The following is a 20008-nucleotide window of genomic DNA, read 5'->3' as shown; positions in this document are numbered from 1 at the left end:
TATGCCACAGCCACAGCGACTCGGGATCTGAGTCATGTCTGTGACCTGCACCACAGCTCACAGCAACACTGGATCCTTAACCTGCTGAGCAAGGGATCAAATCTGCATCCTCATGGATCCTAGTCAGATTTGTTAACCGCTGAGCCATGAAGGGAATGCCCAACATGCAGAAGGTTTTAAATTGCTGTTAGGAATGGATCCAAAAGCTGGGTTGGGGGGCAGAGGGGTGGTGTTGGAGTTCTTAAACAGAGGGGGCAAGGAAGCCTGCTCTGAGGAAGAGATGTTTAAGCTGAGACCTGAATGACCAAAAAAAAAAAAGAAGAAGCAGCTCCAGACAACCTGGGGGGAAGAGTGTTGTAGAGGAACAGCAGGTCAAGCCTGAGGTGAGAAGGATCTTGGTCTGTTGAGGGGACTGGAAGGGAGGGCAGCATGGCTGGAACAGAGTAAACAAGGCAGGGAGCCTCACAAGAGTGAGACAGCCTGGGCCTTGGTGGCCACAGTGAGTTTTTTTTTTTTGTCTTTTTGCTATTTCTTGGGCCGGCTCCTGCGGCATATAGAAGTTCCCAGGCTAAGGGTCAAATTGGAGCTGTAGCCACCAGCCTATGCCAGAGCCACAGCAACGCGGGATCCGAGCCGAGTCTGCAACCTACACCACAGCTCACGGCAATGCTGGATCGTTAACCCACTGAGCAAGGGCAGGGACCGAACCCGCAACCTCATGGTTCCCAGTCGGATTCATTAACCACTGCGCCACGACGGGAACTCCCCACAGTGAGTTTTATTTTATCCTGGGTGCTTTGAGAAGCTTTTGGAAGAGGATGGGCAGAGAAAGGACCCGACTCTGGCTGGAGTGTGTGGGTGGATTGGAGTGGTTAATAGTGCCTGCTGACGATGCTGGGAAAATCCTGGCTCCAGTCTTGTTTCTCCTGGGCAAAACCACTTCCAGTCTTGTTACCTTGGGCACATTAGTTAACCTCTTTGGGTCTCAGTTTCCTCAGAGTAGAGCAGTGAAAGCATGGACTCTAAAGACAGACCCACTTGAGTTCAAATCCTAGCTTTATTGTTTCCATGCTGTATGATGTTGGACAAGTTTCTTAGCCCAGCAGTGTCCTCTGTAATATGATGATAATAAATGGACTCACCTCATGGGGTCTAGTGGCGGTTACACCAGTTAGTATGCACGAAAGCTACACAAGGGCCTGGAATTTATTGAATGCTCATTAAACAGCAGTTGGCGCTATCATCACCACCACCACCACTGTCATCATTGTTACGGTAATTATAAGATACAGACCTTTACAAGTAGCCCTTCTTGCTTCTGTGTTAGAAGGGCCTTCATGCCCATCTTACTGAGCACAACTCATGTGTGAGGTGCTTCACATCCTCCAGAGCATCCTCACACTCACCAGCTTCATAAGAAAGATAACACATCTCCATTCCGGTCTTACCCAAGGAGAGACAAGGCCAGTGCTCAGAGCATATGTTCATTCTTCAGGGTCTAGAATCCATATGGTGATGGTGGTGGTGGTGTGGGGGAGGGCGGGGGAGGGGAAGCTCTTCCAAATCCCACTTCATATCTCCTTTTGAGTTGAGAGTCCTTGGAGACACAAGACACATGGGGCAGGTGTTTCCACCTCTCACAGGTGAGCAAACAATGGCCAGGGAAGTAAAACTTTGCCCAAAGTCAGATGATAAGTAAACATATAGATCTTCCTTCTGCAGCCAGGATTATTCCTGATTCCACGTGGCCTCCATAGAGCAGACCTCTTGGTTTATGGCACCCCTCATGTCTTCTTAAGCCCAAGACAGCTGGGCATTGTAGGCTCTGGACCCCTGATCTCCCTTCCCCTCCTTGCCTGGGTCTTAGTAGCTGAGAGGCCAAGAGTGCGCCCTGGATTAGGATCCAGAAGCAAGGACTCAAAAGTCCCAGCTTTGCCCCATCTCAGTGTTTCCTTAAAAAGGGGTTACACTCTGTAAAACAAGCAGGTATACCTGTTGATCTCCATCTCCCTTCCAGATATAACTGAGCAGGAAGCCACGCCAGGGAGCCTGAGGAGCTACGGGAGCTGCGCAGGGGCCACCAGTGGCCCCAGAGCCTGGGAGGGACAGAAAAAGAACTAAGACTCAGTGGGGACACAGGCATATGAATGAAGCCCAGCAGAAAAGCTCGGGGGAGATCTGAAAGAGGAGGACTAGATGTTTGTCATGGTCTTAAGGAAGAGAAAAGGAGTTGCTGGCCTGGCACAAGGAAGAGTTGAGATTGAACATTGGGGAAAGCCTGTAAAATGCCATCACCTGGCAAGTGACTGTGAGTATGATTCTTGCAGAGCCTGCTTGCCTGGAAGGAGGACAGTAGATAAAGTGCCTTGAGGGCTCTTCCTTTTTGAGGAGTCCAAGGAGTTCAGTGTCATGTAGCAAAGAAAGCCCTGAATGACCCCAGATGGACTCACCTTCTATTCAGGGCCTTGTTGTTCCCATCCTGAAAATCTGGTTATAAAGGTGAATGGTCTCTGAGGTCAAACTTTCTGGGACTTCTTTTCTCCAGGGCCTTCACCAGATCCTCCTCCCGGACAGCCAACATGACATACGGCCCTTGATCCTCGTGAGCCTGGGAGCTGAGGTGATACGGGTGGGGAAAGAAAAATTCTGCGAACTGATTGACAGTGAGACAATAGAAAAGTTGTCGAAGTTCAAGATCATGTACCCCAGGTCAGTGCTGGAAATGTGTGTACATCCCACCAGATCAAATGCATAGTTTTTAACCTCTTATTTTAGTAAAAGAAAAAAACAAATGCTAATTCCTAATAATGACAAGGGCAGAATGAAACATAATTGTTGGTACACTTGAAATTGGTTCAATCCTTTGATAATAATTTTGAATAGTAGTAATAATAATGTTTCAAGGGCAACAAAACTATTCCTACCCTTTGAAACAATGGTCTACCTGAGAATTTATATCGCTATAGGGAAAGCTGCGTGCATTAAGATATTCATAGCTGCCATATTCATAATAGAAAAACAACCATCCCCCACCCACATGTGTCACACCAAGGGGATAGTTTAGGAAACTGTGATACATTCCCTTGATAGAAAGTAACTGTTTTATTAAAAAACATAAGTAAAGCGGGTGATAAAATGCCGCATGAAAAGGAGAGGGTATAAAATTATAAATATGCTATGACTATGCCTTTGTAAAACACATGAGAAAAATCTAGAAGGAAAATAACCAAAATTATAATATCTGTGGTATTGCCCAATTTATAATAGTTATTCTCTCTGGAAGGTAGGACTAAAAGGGACTTTCTGGTTAGAGTTATATATTCTTCTCATGTTTAATTGTTTTTGCAATGAGGGTGCCTTTCTTTTATAATGGGGGGGATATACTTTTTAAAAATTGCTATCAGAGTAATGACATTCCAAGTGGGTTTTTTCTTTATTCTCCACATGTTTGGTATTGATGTATTACCTTTATAATTAAAATTTTTTTTTCTTCTTTTTTAGGGTCACACTTGTGGCACATGGAAGTTTCCAGGCTAGGGGTCAAATTAGAGCTGCAGCTGCTGGCCTATGCCACAGCCACAGCAATGCAGGATTCAAGCCACATCTGTGATTTAAAATGCTGCAGCTTGTGGCAACACCAGATCTTAACCTGCTAAGGGAGGCCAGGGATCGAACCTGCATCCTTATGGATACTAGTCAGGTTCATAACCTGCTGAGCCACAACGGGAATTCCAAAAAAAAAAAAAAAAATACATCTTGAAAGAGTTGATAAAAATATTTCTTTTTACGTTTCCCTAGTTTCTAAGTTTTTCAGAGTGAATACTTTTATAGTGTGGAAAAAAAAACCTTTATTTTGTTACATAAAAACTAATTTTTTGCCCAGACCACTGGTTACAAAAACTGTTTTGATTTCACGCTGCTATTAGTAAAGAGTGTTTGAGAGTATACTCCCAGAATATATATGTGATATAAATAATGTATGTTAATTTCTTTTTATTTATTAGATTCATATATTACTGTACTATATTATTGTTTATAATATATATATCACATACAAACATGTAAAAATAGATCTCTAAAAAGAATAAGACAAAGGTAAATATAAATGAAGTCCTATTATTTTTTCACATACCCCAATGGATCTCATTCACCTCCCTGGGTGACGCCCCTACCCTGAATTTGGGATCCCCAGCCTAGACTCCTGTAGCCATCATACTACCTGTCCCTGCCTTGGGCTTCTCCCTTCCCAGAGATTCTTTCTGCACATTGTGCTCTTGCTAAACCCCAGATCTGTCCATGTGAAACTCCTGCTTAAAAGCTTTCAGTGGTACCTCACTGCCTAGAGGATACAGTGCAGATGCAGTGCCACTTAATTGCCCTTCATAGTCTGGCCCTTCAGCGCCCCTGTAGCACCTCCTCCTCCCACCTCTAACCCACTCCAGCAGCTTAGGTGGATTGCCTCCTAGACCTGCATACACTGGCCTTTGCCAATACAGGTCCTTATACCTGCAATGCCATCCCTCAATCCTGCCCCTCTTTTTTTTTCTGATAAATTCCTCCTCGTTCTTTATCTCCTCCAGAAAACTTTTCCTGACTGATGCCAGGCTGGCCTAAGTCCCCCTTTCTGTGCACTGATAGTATTCCCTACATAGCTCTATCAGTGGCCACACCACATTGTATCACAGCTGTTTAGAGCTGTGGAGTTTTTCACAGTTCTTTCCCCATCACTTAATCAATTGCTTCATGAAGGCATGTACCTTACAGTACCTGGCACATGGTAGGTGCTCAGTAATCATTGGATGAGTGAATGAATGAATAGGGCACACTCACTGCTGAACATTTAAGAAGGTGAAGACCCAAACATTTGCATTCCTCTAACAATCCCAATGAGCATTTTATGTTTCCTTTTAGTATTTTTTTATACTGTATGGATATGTGCCAAATATGGCATTCAGGCACACAGTATTTCACAATGGAAACCTTGAAGAGTATATCATTTTGCATCTTCCTCCTTTTCCTCTCTTGTGGTGATATTGTGATCAGACATGGTTGTGTGGGCAGGTGTGAGAAGCAAGTGGTTCCTGTGGCCAAGAAAGAGGAGATGTGAGGCAGCAGATCTGTAAAGTTAACTTCAGTCATGTCCAATGAGCATGTGAAAGCATTTGATATGGAATTGTGTGATCTTGAATAAGCCATTTTTTCCTGCTCTAGGCCTCAGACTCCAACCTATAAAACAAGAAAATTAGACTAGATCAGTTTCCCAAAGTATGGAACATATTCACAGAAGGCTTACAGGATGATTTTAAGTGGTACATAGATTGACATTTTCAGTTTAAACAGCTCTGTATTTATTCTAGTGTGAATTAGAAACACACAACTTGCTCACTAAACCCATGATTTGATGATCTTGTTGCTTAGAGCAAAGCCAAACTAAATATTTAAGTAGATGAAACTAAGTAGAGTTAATCAAAATTGTAATATTTAGAGCCACCTACTCAAAAAAGGGTTTAAGGAGCCTTAGCTTCTCACATAATGACTGGTACATGATGGGTGTCAGTTAATGTTGGTCAGATTGAAGTTCAGAGAAGGTTTGCATGGACTCAGGGTGGCAGATGTTTGGGCAGTAACTGTGCTGCCCAGTCAACACTTCACTGTAAGCATCTGTAATGCTGACAGATAGAATTTGGGGTTATTCATTAATTGTTGAACTCATAGTTTTCTAGACTGGTATAGCAGGCAGAAAACATATCCATTATCTAGCTCAAATCCTCCATGTTTTAATTGAGGACTCTGAGGCCCAGGAAAGGGGAGGTGACATCCTGAAGATCACACAGTCAGTGGGTGCTGTGGATCCCACAGACGAGATAACCTGAAGCCTCGCCCTCGACAAAACACAGGGGGGGTACCATGTAGAGCATGAACAGCTGAGTTCATAAGAAAGAAAGGAAGTCTCCAAGGGCTCAAAGGAAGAGCAGCCTAAAACCAAAGCCCAGATCGTGATCCAATGCTAGATTGCTGGGTGGATGTGCGGTAGGGGTGGAGGCTGAGGGCCTCATGGGTTGAAGCTTTGCAGCCTGCAAGGACAGTTCAAGCACAACCCAGATTGGAACTGGAATCCCTACATGAAGCTGAGGGCTTTAGATGAGCTACTGCATTTAGTGAAAGACTAGACTAGAAGTCAGTATGGCCACCAGCATCAGGAGGCGACATGGAATCTGGTCCATCCTAACTTGGACTCTTGATCCAAAAGAATAGAAAAAAAAATCCCTTAAGAATTTTTTTTTTTTTTTGGTCTTTTTGCTATTTCTTGGGCCGCTCCTGCGGCATATAGAAGTTCCCAGGCTAAGGGTCGAATCAGCATATGGCATATGGAGGTTCCAGGTTAGGGGTCGAATCGGAGCTGTAGCCACTGGCCTACGCCAGAGCCACAGCAACGTGGGATCTGAGCCGCGTCTGTAACCTACACCACAGCTCACGGCAACGCCGGATCCTTAACCCACTGAGCAAGGGCAGGGACCGAACCCGCAACCTCATGGTTCTTAGTTGGATTCGTTAACCACTGCGCCACGACGGGAACTCCCCCTTAAGAGTTTGTAATCAATTGCTTGCCCCTTCATAGGTTTTGGCAAGTTCCTTAGCATCACTGAGTCTTAGTTTCCATGTTTGTGAAATGGGGTGGTGGTGAGGATCAAATGAGTTAACTTTAGTGCTTGGTGCATGGTAATTGCTCAGGTAGAGTTAGATATTGTTATTTGCTTTTTTTTCCTTTTTTTTTTTCTTTAGGGCCACACCCACGGCATATGGAGATTCCCAGGCTAGGGTCCAATCGGAGCTACAGCTGCTGGCCTACGCCACAGCCACAGCCACGCCAGATCCTTGACCCACCGAGTGAGGCCAGGGATTGAACCCGTAACCTCATGGTTCCTAGTTGGATTTGTTTCTGCTGCGCCACAACGGGAACTCCCAGATATTGTTATTTGTTAATGAAGAAATTAGGAGTTAATGGAACTTTTTTTTTGCCTTTTTTTTTTGTTGTTGTTGTTGCTATTTCTTGGGCCGCTCCCGCGGCATATGGAGGTTCCCAGGCTAGGGGTCCAATCGGAGCTGTAGCCACCGGCCTACGCCAGAGCCACAGCAACATGGGATCCGAGCCGCATCTGCAACCTACACCACAGCTCACGGCAACGCCGGATCCTTAACCCACTGAGCAAGGGCAGGGACCGAACCCGCAACCTCATGATTCCTAGTCGGATTCGTTAACCACTGCGCCACGACGGGAACTCCTAATGGAACTTTTTAAGTGGAGGCTATCCAGTGGTGTGCTGGAGAATGTTCAAGAAGCAGCTCTCTGGGAGGTGGAAGTGTTCCCTGACTGGAAGTGCTTGCTGGTCCTGAGGTGCACATACTCCCGCCATGGCCGGTTTTGAGCTAAGGAGTTGCTCTCATGAGGTGGTAGGAGCTGACTCTGGCACAGCTGAGACCACTAGAACTAACTTGTAGCCCATTCTGACCTCTCAATTTTGTATTAAGTTGATCCCTATAAATCAGAGTTAATTTTGTTCTGGTCAATGCAGTCTACCCGTAGGAATGCTCTAATGTGTTATTTATCAGGCTTGTCTCCTTAGGTGGGAGTCCAGGTAAGTTGGTAGAAGTTGAATGTGCCCGTCTCTTGCCGTGGTCTCAGGAGGAAATAAGCCAGTGAGTCCTGAGCCTACTCCACCCTCCTCTACTTGCCTCACCTTCATGTGCAATGAGGGAAAGGGGCAGAGGAGCGCCAGGGCACCAAGACCAGCCAAGGCAGCTACCAATCTACTTTCTGTTTCTATAGATTTGTCCAGTCTGGACATTTCAGTTAAATGGAACCATATATGTGTGACTGGCTTCTTAGCATAATGTTTTCAAGGTTCATGCAAGTTGTAGCAAGTACCAGTACTTCATTCCTTTTTGTTGTCAGATAATATTCCAGTGCATGTATATGCCACACTTTATCCATTCATCGGTTGATGGGCATTTGGGTTCTTTCCACTTTTTGACTATTATGAGTAATGCTGCTGTGAACATTCTTGTGCAAGCATTTCTCTTGGGTGTATACCTAGGATTGGAATTGCTGCATCGTACGTTAACTCTGTTTAACCTTTTGAGGAACTGCTAGACTGTTTTTCAAATGATTTTACATTTCTGTCGGCAATGTATTGGGGCGTTCCTGTCGTGGCTCAGCTGTCCGACTAAGATCCATGAGGACTTGGGTTTGATCCCTCGTCTCTCTCAGTGGGTTAAGGATCTGGCATTGCCGTGAGCTGTGGTGTAGGTCTCAGACAAGGCTCAGATCCCAAGTTGCTGTGGCTGTAGTGTAGGCCTGCAGCTGCAGCTCCAATTTGACCCCTAGCCTGGGAACTTCCATATGCTGCAGGTGCAGCCCTAAAAAGAAAAAAAAGAAAAAAAAAACAAACAATGTATTGAAACCCTTGTTCCAACATCACCACATCCCTATTAACACATTGTTATTATTTGTCTTTTTAATTATTGTCATTCTAGTGGGCATAAGTGGCATCTTGTGTGGCTTTGTCTTACATTTCCCTGATGGCTAATGATCACATACATAATTTAGAATTTTCAATAGCCACCTTATAAGGAATAAAAAGAAATGGTGGTGGTAAATCAACTATAATTTAAGAAAACTTTAAATACAATTTAAAAAGGAAAGAAGTGGGGGAGTTCCCATTGTGGCACAATGCGTTAAGTGTCCATGAGGATGTGGTTTTGATCCCTGGCCTTACTCAGTGAGTTAAGTATACAGCGTTGCTGTGAGCTACACTGTAGGTCGCAGATGTAGCTCGGATCTGGCATTGCTGTGTCTGTGGTGTAGGCCAGCAGCTATGGCTCTGATTCGACCCCTAGCCTGGGAACTTCCATGTGCCACAGGTGTAGTCCTAAAATTAAAAACAAAAAAAAAAGGAGTTCCTTTTGTGGATCAGTGGGTTACAAACCCAAATGTATCCATGAGGATTCAGGTTCGATCCCCGGCCCCACTCAGTGGGTTAAGGATCTGGTGTTGCCATGAGCTATTATGTAGGTCACAGGTGTGGCTTGGCTCCTGTACTGCTATGACTGTGGTGTAAGCCAGCAGCTGCAGCTCTGATTTGAGCTGGGAACTTCCATATGCTGCAGGGGTAGCCTTAAAAAGCAAAAAAAAAAAAAGAAGGAAAGACAGAGATAAAGAAATGGGTGAGGAGTTCCTGTTGTGGCTCAGTGAGTTAAGAACCCAACATTGTCTCTGTGAGGATGCAGGTTAGATCCCTGGCCTGCTCAGTGGGTTAAGGATCTGGTGTTGCTGTGAGTTGCAGTGGAGGTCGCAGGTGTGGCTTGGATCTGGTAGTTCTGTGGCTGTGGCATGGGCCTCAGCTGCAGCTCCCATTGAATCCCTGGCCCAGGAACTTCCATATGTCTCAGGTGTGGCCATTAAAATAAAATGGGTGAAGTTAATTTTAATAATTTATTTTGTTGAATGCAATATATCTAAAACATTATCATTTCAACATGTAATCAACAAAAAAATTACTGAGATACTCTACATTCTTTTTGTTGTTGTTGTAAGTCTTTGAAATCTGGTATGTATTTTACATTCAGAGCCCATCTTTGATTCAGACTGACCATACTTCTGCTACTCAGTAGCCACATGTGGCTCATGGCCACTGCATGGACTAGTGCATGTTTAGGGGATGAATGCATGGAAAGGTAAGGTATCCAAAGAGGAGTCTGGGAAAAGGCACAGAAGTGGGTCGGAGCACAGTGTGTCTAGGGATTGGAAAAAGTGGCAGGAGGCAGGGCTGGAGGGGTAGGGGTCAGGGAGGAGCTGGTGTGGGAACGTCAGCATCTGTGCCTTACCTTTAGCGATGAAGATATGTGCCAGAAGTTCCTCAAGGAGAACACCTGGAATATCTTTCGAAAGGACCTGGTACGACTGCTTGTAGAGCCTCGCCAATGTCCACCATTCACCCCAATCCGGCCCAAGAAGAAAGGGATCTACAACCCCAAGGCTGTGATGCTGGATTTGTGTAGCTTAGACAAGAAGACTAAACGTCATCATCCCATTTTTATGGCACCCCAGAAATATCTCCCCCCATTGAGGATTGTTCAAGCTATTATAGCACCCCGGTACAAAATCCAAGAACTCCTGCCTCAGTATAAGAATGCAGGGGTCCTTGTTTAGAATCAATAAAAGGTATTGGATTGACCACCATGTTTTCTGCATACCTACCATGGGAGTTGTGGGGCCTACACCTGGGTGATCCTGGAGGCTGAGCTCTGGGTCCAGAGAGGTATTTGGGAGCAGCAGCTGGGGCTCTGTCTCCCTTGACATTGTGAGACTGAGTAAATTATGCTCAGGCAGCTAGATGTGGATGGGTTAATCACTGGGGATAGCCTCAGGGTTGAGGGGTCTTACCTGATGAGATAGGTGGGAAGCACAGAGACAAGATGGGGGTGGGGATGGGGGATGGGGGGTGCAAGGCCAGAGAGGTCCTCTAAAGGAGTGTAGCAGAAGGACTGGGAAGGCAACAGGGAATGGTGGGGACTGGTGCACTCATTCCCTATCCAGGTGGAGCAGCTGCTCCACAGCCTGTCAGCTGATGCCATGCCAAGAAATAATACAGGCCTGGTACTGCCGATCTTTAGATTTTTTTTAAGACAATCCAGAAACCCAATATTTTAGATGATTCCTACTGGTTTTCAAATGTGAGCAACAAATTCAAATTGTTTTTGAAATACTACGTTAGGCAAACAAAACACATACGTAGGCTGTGTTGGGCCCACAGGCTGCTGGTTTGCCAGTAGCTTGTCACGGAGCTCTGTCAGACTGACAGGGCTTTGCCAGCAAGTGGAGTGAGGTGTGACCGTGAGGGGAGGTGTGAGGAGCCAAAGACAGATGGGCAGCCACAGGAGCCGGCGTTCTGGCTCAAGGATGAGGAGTGAGCAGCCTGAGAGGATGCAGACCAGAGACAAGAAGGTGGTCTGTGGGACTCAGAGGGCTCCTCAGTCCCTCTGGTGGGTCCTGGCCAACACCCATCACTGGCCTGGGCTGGCTCTCCTTGCTGGTAGTGCTGGGTCTAGAACTCAGGATTCCTGTCTAGTCTCAGCACCACAGACCCAGGACCAAGTCACCTCTCTCCCTTGGGAAACCCTATGGTTTAGCTTTGAGAGCCCTGAGGGGCCTGGTAGAGGCCATGGCAGCACAAGAGTCCAGCCCGGAGCTGCCAGGAGAGACAGGAGCCCTCCTCCACCCAGTACCTACACACTCACCGACCCCACCCCCACCCCCACCCCCACCCCGTGAGCAGACCCAGAGGAACACCTGGACGCTGAGCCGGGCATTAGGAGCTCTGGAGAGCCTGGCTCTGTGTCTGTCTCACAGGTCCCCTTTGAGCGCCTTGAGTCCTTCGCCTGCAGCCCCAGTTCCTCCCGTGGCAAAATGAGCATGCTGGATCAATGGTTTTCACCAGTGAGAGGTGAGTATAGTTTGAAATGCATATTCAACATTATAATTTTGTTTGCTGAATTTTAAAGAAAACTTTACACGTGCAGCCAAGCAGGAGGAGTAGGGAATTTTCCATCAGAAGAGAGCGTGGATGTACAAGAGGAGAGAAGCAGTGGACTTAATCATCGGGACGACCCTGATGGCCTCAGAGGGTGGAGGAGTCTGGGACATCTGTGGCAGTCCTGGAAGGGTTGTCTGTGACCTACAAGGCTAAGTGGCACTGTTTGGGGACCAGGTAAGTTGGGGTATCTGACTATATTTAGGGGCCTCTTTGCATGGAGGGCTGTGGCTCAAGATGATGATGTGGATATTTTGTTCATTCATTTGCAATGTGTTTATTAAGTATTTGCTCTGCAGCAGATCCAAAGGAAGATAAGGGGCAATCTGTGTTCCCTCTTTTGCCTTAGGCCAGGAGTCAGCAAACTCTATAAAAGGCCACATAATAAATATATTAGTTTTTGCAGGCCTTATGGTTTCTGTTGCAACTACCAACTCTGGTGAAAGTCGCTTTAGTGTTCCAATAAAGCTTTATTTACAAAAACAGGTGGCAGCCTAGATTTGGTCTGTGTGCCATTGTTTGTTGATCCATGCTCTAGGCAATAGGGAAATCTTGAAGGTTCTTGAGCAGACATGACAGGACCAGAGAAAGGGAGAAACTTATTATTGAGCGTTTATTCCATGACAGCCATCTTGCTGAGCATCTGACTGGAGTCTAATGACTTCAGGGCTAAGATCCTAGGTCTGCCAGTTAATAGCTGCTGAGGATTTAAAGAAGTGGTACATGTACAGCAAGGTGGAGGATTTCACCAAGACCCCTGTGCCCTGCTTCCTGGGAAGTGAGAGAAAAGACTTACAGCGTAAGAGGCAGAGCTTGCTTTCTAGGGGAGTGGTGGGTGAGAAAATAGTCTAGAAGGGCATCTTGGGAGTGAGGGCACCATGTGCAGGGGGAGAGGTTGTGAGGGCAGACCTTTAGGAAGTCTTGAGGGGAACAGAGAAAGAGCAAAGCTTTTTCCGAAACCACTATGTAACAAAACTTGAGAATAAGAAATATCCAGTCTTCAAAGAGCTTTTCTGTGCACTGAGAATGAGTTTCTCCTTTGGCATTTTCTTTAAAATCCAAATAAACATTTGAATAGCTCTTATTTATGATTTTATGCAGTTTTACTGCTTCTTTGAATTTAGTAATCAAGCAGCGAGTGGGCAGCACTTGGCCCTAGTTGTGTTCAGTTACACATGTACGGTCCCTTGTAGAGACTAAGTGCTTAATGGTAAGCTACATTAAATGGTATTAGTACATTTTTGACCAAGATCAATTTGGCCATCCAGAGACTCTCATCCCCCTCAATGGACTAGGAAACTGAGGCTTTGAAAGGCTAAACCTTCATGATGGACAAGGAGGGCCATCCCTGAGAGATGTGGGATGGGAGGGTCCTAGATGTCATCTCCGCCCAATCCCCACACTCTTCACTAAATGAAATGGTTAATGTCAGTATTAAGGGGCAGCCTTGGAGGGAGAGAGCAGAGGCAGGTCACCAAAGCATTAACAAGCACTGTGGATGAGGGTGCTTGCTATTTGAAGGAAGAATGGCTGAAAGAGTGTGGGGAGGGCTAGTGGTTGTGTGTGTGAGAGCCTTGTAGCCTCCGGGCTGTGAGCTTCAGAATCCCCACCCCCACCCCTACCTGCTCTGGCAGCAGGGATCAGAATCAGGCAGGGAGGATAAATTAGGACTTATATGGGAGGAAAGCTCATGTAGAAGGAGCTACTATGATACCTCTTGGCACAAGTGTTTTCAGTGCTACAGGGGCTCTCCCTGCCCACCTGGCACAGATCCGGGGGTCAGGAAGCCTGCAGTGACCTGTCACAAGGGAGAAAGGCGCAGGCTTAGGTGCAGAGTGCCCAGTGTATGCCTGCATTGTGTGAGGCACTCTACAGAGGCTATCACTTATCCTGAACATACTTCCTGGCTACTAACTAGGTGGTATTGTCCCTATTTGAGAGATGAAGAGCCTGAGGCCCAGAGAGGCAAAGGCCTTGTCTAAGCTACCAGGTGGTTGTTCCAGGAAATCCATGTGCTTTCACTGTGCCCTGGCGCCCTCCTAGGCAAATAGCAACGTAGCAGGTGTGTACTGTGACAGCACCCTTACTCATCTATCCCAAATGAGCCACCTGTTTGCAAAACAGAAATTCTGTACACACAACCCTGGAACTGTGCTAGAGAGACAATATTGGCCCTCTGGGATGATTTGCCATATGTAAATAAGTGTAGTCATACTTGGAGAGGCACACCTAGGACACTCAAGCCAAAAATATACAAAAATATAGCCCCCAGCACTGAGAGCTTCCACTGTTTGGGATACATGAAAAAACCCATTTGAGAAACACAAGAGATATTGCCAGCATTTGTTATGTGTTTAAGATCCCTTCTTGGGGCTGGAAGCAAAAGGCATTCTTTAAATCCTCTGATTCTTTTACATAACTCGTGGAAAAATCTTACCTTCCACTTCTGGAAAGTCTAAGGGGTGAGAAGTGTCACTTCGAGATTCCCATAGCACCACCAGAGGCCACTTTGCCGTGATGTTTTTGTGTCACTTGAGAATTTAAGGGGTTTAATCACAAGGGTGATGAGATGCAGAATTTGAGTGACTAGTTCAGAGCTGACATTAAGACAAGTAGTTTCTTGGTGGCTGAGAAGCAGCACCAAAGCTGGAACAAGGGCTTTTCGTGGCTACTAAAGGCTGTGGGCTTTAGCCCTGGGGACAAGTGGGAATCTGGACAAGGGCTGTGTAACTTTTAGCCAGGCTCCCTCCTCCCCCTTCTGGATCTTCACTACCATCATTTGTAAAATCCGTGGAGTCCAGTAAATATTCTTAAGCTTCCCCGAAACTCCAGGGCTCTGCAGAGCCCCTGATCCTGTCTTTTGTTTTACCCCCACCTATTATCTTCTAAAACCTCCCCACACACAACAGCAAATCAGAATAAAAAAGAAAATGGATTGAGACCCTTGTGAAGTGTGAAAATGAATAGCGGATGACATAGTAGTATTGTATTAATGTTACATGTCCTGATGTTGGTAATTGTACTGTGGTTATGTAAGAGAATCTCCTTGTTCTTAGGAAACACACACTGAGGTACTTGGCTGTTATCAAGGGAGATGATTTCAGCTTACTTTCAAGTGATTTAGAAATGTATTATGTGTATATTTAGAACAGCAAAGCATGTATAGCGAAATAATAACAATTGGTGAATCTGGATGAAGGATACCTAGGAGTTCTTTGAACAATTCCTTTATTTTTTGTAAAAATTACTCTAATTGAATAATGAACATAAAATTTACCCTTGCAACCATTTTTAAGTTTGTTTTTATTTGTTTGTTGTCTTTTTAGGGCCCCACCCACAGCATGTGGAAGTTCCCAGGCTAGGAGATTGAGTCAGAGCTGCAGCTGCCGGCCTACGCCAAGGCACAGCAATCCCGGATCTGAGCCGCATCTGTGACTTACACCACAGCTCATGGCAATGCTGGATCCTTAACCCACTGAGCAGAGCCAGGCATTGAACCCTTGTCCTCGTGGACACTAGTCGGATTCGTTACCGCTGAGCCACAACTGGAACTCCTATTTTTAAGTTTTTAAGTTCATTGGTGTTCGCACTGTTTGCAACCATCACCACATCCATTTCCAGGTCTCTTGTCATCCTGCTAAACTGAGCCTCTGTGTCCTTTAAACAATGACTTCCCATTTCCTACCCTTCTCTCCCAGCCCTTGGCAACCACCATTCTACTGTCTCTGATTTGACTACTTTACATACCTTAAATAAGTGAAATTATACAATATCTTTTTGTAAGTGTCATATTTCACATAATATAGTATTCTCAAGGATCATATTGTAGCATGTGTCAGAATTTCCTTCTTTTTCGGAGTTACCGTCATGGCTCAGTGGTTAACTAATCCGACTAGAAACCATGAGGTTGTGGGTTCGATCCCTGCCCTTGCTCAATGGGTTGGGGATCTGGCATTGCCGTGAACTGTGGTATAGGTTGCAGATGTGGCTTGGATCCCATGTTGCTGTGGCTCTGGCGTAGGCCAGCAGCAAAAAGCTCTGATTAGACCTAGCCTGGGAACCTCCATATGCTGCGGGAGCAGCCCAAGAAATGGCAAAAAGACAAAAAAAAAAATTTTCCTTCTTTTTAAGGCTAAAAAAGGTAGGTATAGACCACATTTTGTTTATCCATTCATCTACTGATGAACCCTTGGGTTGCTTCTACCTCTTGGCTTTTGTGAATAATGCTATTATGAACATGGGTGTACAAATATCTATGAGATCCTGCTTTCAGTTCTCTTGGTATATACTAAGAAATGGAACTGCTGGATCATATGATAATTCCATTTTTAATATTTTGAGTAATTGTTTTCCACAGTGGCTGCACCATTCTTGCAATTTTGGTGTGAAATTATTTTAAAATAAAAATTAAAACCAGTTTCCTTTTGGTGCAGTGGGTTGAGGATCTGGGTTAAGGATATGGCGTTGTCATTGCAACCGCTCAACTTGCTGCTGTGACATGGGTTTGATCCCTGGCCTGGGAACTTCTGCATGCTGTGGGCTCAGCTCCCCCCACCCCCCACAACAAGAAATTACAACCATAATTGTCTGTATAATTGACTTTGTAATTAGATGATAATTGATTTTAATATCTGATAATAAACTCCTTGATAGCCAAGGCAAAAGGGGAAGCATGCTATTTCACTAGAAATTAGATAATTAAGAGTAAGAAGAGTTCCTGTCATGGCACAGGGGGAACGAATCTGACTAGGAACCATGAGATTGCAGGTTCCATCCCTAGCGTCACTCAGTGGGTTAAGGATCTGACATTGCTGTGAGCTGTGGTGTAGGTTGCAGAAGCGGCTTGGATCTGCCGTTGCTGTGCTGTGGCACAGGATGGCAGCTGTAGCTCCGATTAGACCCCTAGCCTGGGAACCTCCATATGCCTCAGGTGTGGCCTCAAAAAAAGAGAGAGAGAGAGAGCAAGAAGAAAATGGAAGTCAATATGGATTTGTAGAAGCATTAGCCATGGTGATTATAAAATCTAGTTTTGAGCTCCCTGACAGCCAAGGCAAAAAAAAAAAAAGAAACATGGTATTTCATTATTTGAAAGGAAGAAACTGCTCAGTCCCTCAGCAGGGTAATAAAGTTTTTTCTCACCCAAGGAGGCTGGAGAAGTTTGTCCTCACTCCCTTCTTTCTTTCTTTCTTTCTTTTTTTTTTTTTTTTGGTCTTTTCTAGGGCCACTCCTGCAGCATATGGAGTTCCCAGACTAGGGGTATAATTGGAGCTGTAGCCACTGGGCCTACGCCAGAGCCATAGCAACTCGGGATCCGAGCCTCGTCTGCAAACTACACCACAGGTCACGGCAATACCGGATCCTTAACCCACTGAGCAAGGCCAGGGATTGAACCCACAACCTCATGGTTCCTAGTCGGATTCGTTAACCACTGTGCCACGACGGGAACTCTGTCACTCCCTTCTTTCATATGTGCCTCCTACTCAGTTTTCTGTGAGCTCCCTTCTCTGAGGGTATCTTAAATGAAGGGTCTGCCTGTTTCTACTTGGCTCTAGACTTCTCAATCTCAAGTCCTTCCTGATACCACAAAGTTAGCATCTAGAATGGTTGGCTGCAGGTGAGGGCCATTCCTCTCTTGCTCCATTATTGAAGGCTTGTCACGTGAAAGAAGGCAGAGGACTCATGGTCTTTAAGCCCTAACAACACAGTTATCTATGATTTTAATGGTTAGAAACTGAGACTATTATCTTTTCCTGAGAGCAGGTTTTTATCTTAAAACTTACTGTCAGAGGAGTTCCCGTCATGGCTCAGTGGTTAACGAATGTGACTAACCATGAGGTTGCGTGTTCGATCCCTGGCCTGCTCAATGGGTTAAGGATCTGGCATTGCCGTGAGCTATGGTGTAGGTTGCAGATGTGGCTCAGATCCCGAGTTGCCATGGCTCTGGTGTAGGCCGGCTGGGAACCTCCATATGCCGCAGGAGCGGCCAAAAAAATAGCAGAAAGACAAAAAAAAAAAAAAAAAAGAAAAGGCAAAAAGACAAAAAACAAAAACAAACAAAAAAACCCCTTACTGTCAGAAAGTCTTTCTTCCTGTCATAACTTAAAACTCACACTATAGTTCAAGACTATTTCTTGTTTTATATGAGGTGGAGATGGAGAGTAATTGCTCATTGCTCTTCTGGAAGCCTCCTCCCAATAAAGCCAGCCCCTTTCTTGTCTTTCTGATTTTACTGACATCACAGAACAAAAGGAGCAGCATCATGAGCAGCAGTTCTGGATTTAGGTTGTTCTGCTCTCAACCAGCTGTATGACATGATGCAAGCGACGGCTCTTTGCCTCAGTTTCCCCACCTGTAACACGGGAATAATAAAAACATGTGTTTCATAAAATCGTGAAGATTAAGTAGTCTATATAAAACACTAAATTCAGAGTTTGACTCTCAGAAAGATGTCTGAATTAGGAGAAAAAGTAGTTCCCAGGGACAAAATGATACTGCTAGTAGGTCTGGGAGCCCTGCCCACAGAGATAAAATTTAAGAGTCCCACATGTGGATATTTCTCAGCTTAATGGATCACAGCAGCTGGGGGATTTGCATATGTGAAAGATCTCACCAGTGAACCATTCTGCATTTGCATATTGCTCTATTACCCCACACACCTTATCCACTTTGATGCCCAGCTCATGGGATCTTCTGCCTCTCTAAGAGAAGAGCCCTGGAGCCTGTTGGCTGCCTACTTCCTCCTCCTCCCTTTCTGCCAGTGCTTGCCTTCTGTCCCTTAGCTGCCAGGCTTCTGGCATCTCCATTAGATAGGGAGGCATATGGGAACTGGCAGGACTGAACTAAAATCTAGATGAATTCAACCAGTGTTATCTCCAATTAGCAGATGTGCTTTAGGGAGAGGGAGCTGGTCAGGGTTTGAAGATACAGCATCAAACCAAACCAAGGTCCTTGGCATCAAAGAGCTTGCATTCTGGGTCAGTGGTTAAAGAACATAAAAAATGCCTAAGAAAAATCAGGGTAAATGAGGGATGGAAGCCTCTGAAAAGCTCTTGCAAGGGAGTGATATGATATGGCTACAGACTTAGGGTTTAAGCATGAAGGTGGAATGGGGGAGACTAGAGGACAGGGGAAGCCAGTGCCATAATCCAAATAGGAGATTATGTTGGCTTGGATCACAGAATTGTGGTAGAGGTGTCTGGATGAAGCTGATCATGGACAAATTTCAGTGGTAGAACTGATCAGCGTTTGCTAAAGCACTGAATGTGAGGAATGGGAGAAGCTAAGGATAATGCCAAAGATTTTGGTTTGAGCAGAGCTGGAAGGATGGAGTAGTCATTTCTTGAGATAGAGAAGACTTGTAAGAGAAGTGGGGCAGCCAGAAAAGTTACAGCTTTTTGCAGTACAAAAGTTTTCCCCTGAGCCATTTGAGAGTAAGTCTGGTGTACATTAGCACACCCAAATAGTTTAGTGTTTATTTCCTTCAGACAAGGACATTCCTTACATAGCCACAACCGTCAAAATCAGGCAAATATTATTGACATATCATAGCCATTGAACCCTCAGAGTCCATTCACATGTTGCCAGTTGTCCCAGTAGTGTCCTTTAGAGCAAAGGATCCAGCTCATGATCATGCAGTACACTTAGATGTCATGCCTCTGTGGTTTCCTTCAGTCTGATATAGTTCTCAGCCTTTTTTTGACATTCATGATCTTGACACTTTTAAAGGTTATAGAACAGTTATTTTGTAGTGTGCTTTCTATAAGGAAGAGCTTGTTTGATGTTTTCTCATGATTAGATTTAGGTTATGCCTCTTTGGCGGGAAATGACAGAAGTGATGCTGCGTTTTCCCCACTAGATGCTATATGGTGGCGCCAAGATTTCAGTTTGTCCCATTACTGGTGGTAATTTTGATTACTGGATTAAAATGGTGTCTCCACTGTAAAGTTACTCTTTCTTACTCTCTTTATTTTAAAATGTGTGTATGTTTGTTATGTAAAAACATAACATGAAATTACCATTTTTACCTTTTTAAATGTATAGTTCAGGAGTCTTGAGTATATTCACATTGTTGTGAAAGAGATAACCAGAACTTTTTTATCTTGCAAATCTGAAACTCTGTACCCATTAAATGACTCCTCTTTCCCACCTCCCCACAGCCCCTGGTAACTGCTATTCTACTTTCTGTCTCTATAAATTTGACAACTTTAGATATCACATATAAGTGGAATCATACAGTATCTCTCATTTTGTGACTGGCTCATTTTACTTAACACGATGTCCTCAAGGTTCATCCAAGTTGTAGCATGTGACAGTTCTTTCCTTTTTAAGGCTGAATAATATTCCATGGCCTGTACATACATTTTGTTTATCCATTCACCCATCTGTTGATGGAAATTTGGGTTCCACCTCTTGGCTTT

General features: G+C 44.9%; 1 protein-coding gene across 1 annotated transcript in view; it reads left to right on the top strand.

Moving 5' to 3' along the window:
* Positions 1-10235, top strand: part of CNBD2 (cyclic nucleotide binding domain containing 2) — a 55854-nt gene extending 45619 nt beyond the window's left edge. The window contains exons 11-12 of the mRNA XM_047771192.1: positions 2546-2709; positions 9892-10235. Of these exons, the coding sequence (XP_047627148.1) occupies positions 2546-2709; positions 9892-10210 (483 nt within the window). The 3' untranslated portion in view covers positions 10211-10235. The remainder of the gene's footprint in view (positions 1-2545; positions 2710-9891) is intronic.
* Positions 10236-20008: the final 9773 nt, after the last annotated feature.

Source organism: Phacochoerus africanus, chromosome 3 (genome assembly GCF_016906955.1).
Source record: "Phacochoerus africanus isolate WHEZ1 chromosome 3, ROS_Pafr_v1, whole genome shotgun sequence".
In the NCBI taxonomy this organism is placed as follows: Eukaryota; Metazoa; Chordata; class Mammalia; order Artiodactyla; family Suidae; genus Phacochoerus; species Phacochoerus africanus.
This window is presented reverse-complemented; position numbering and strand designations above follow the sequence as displayed.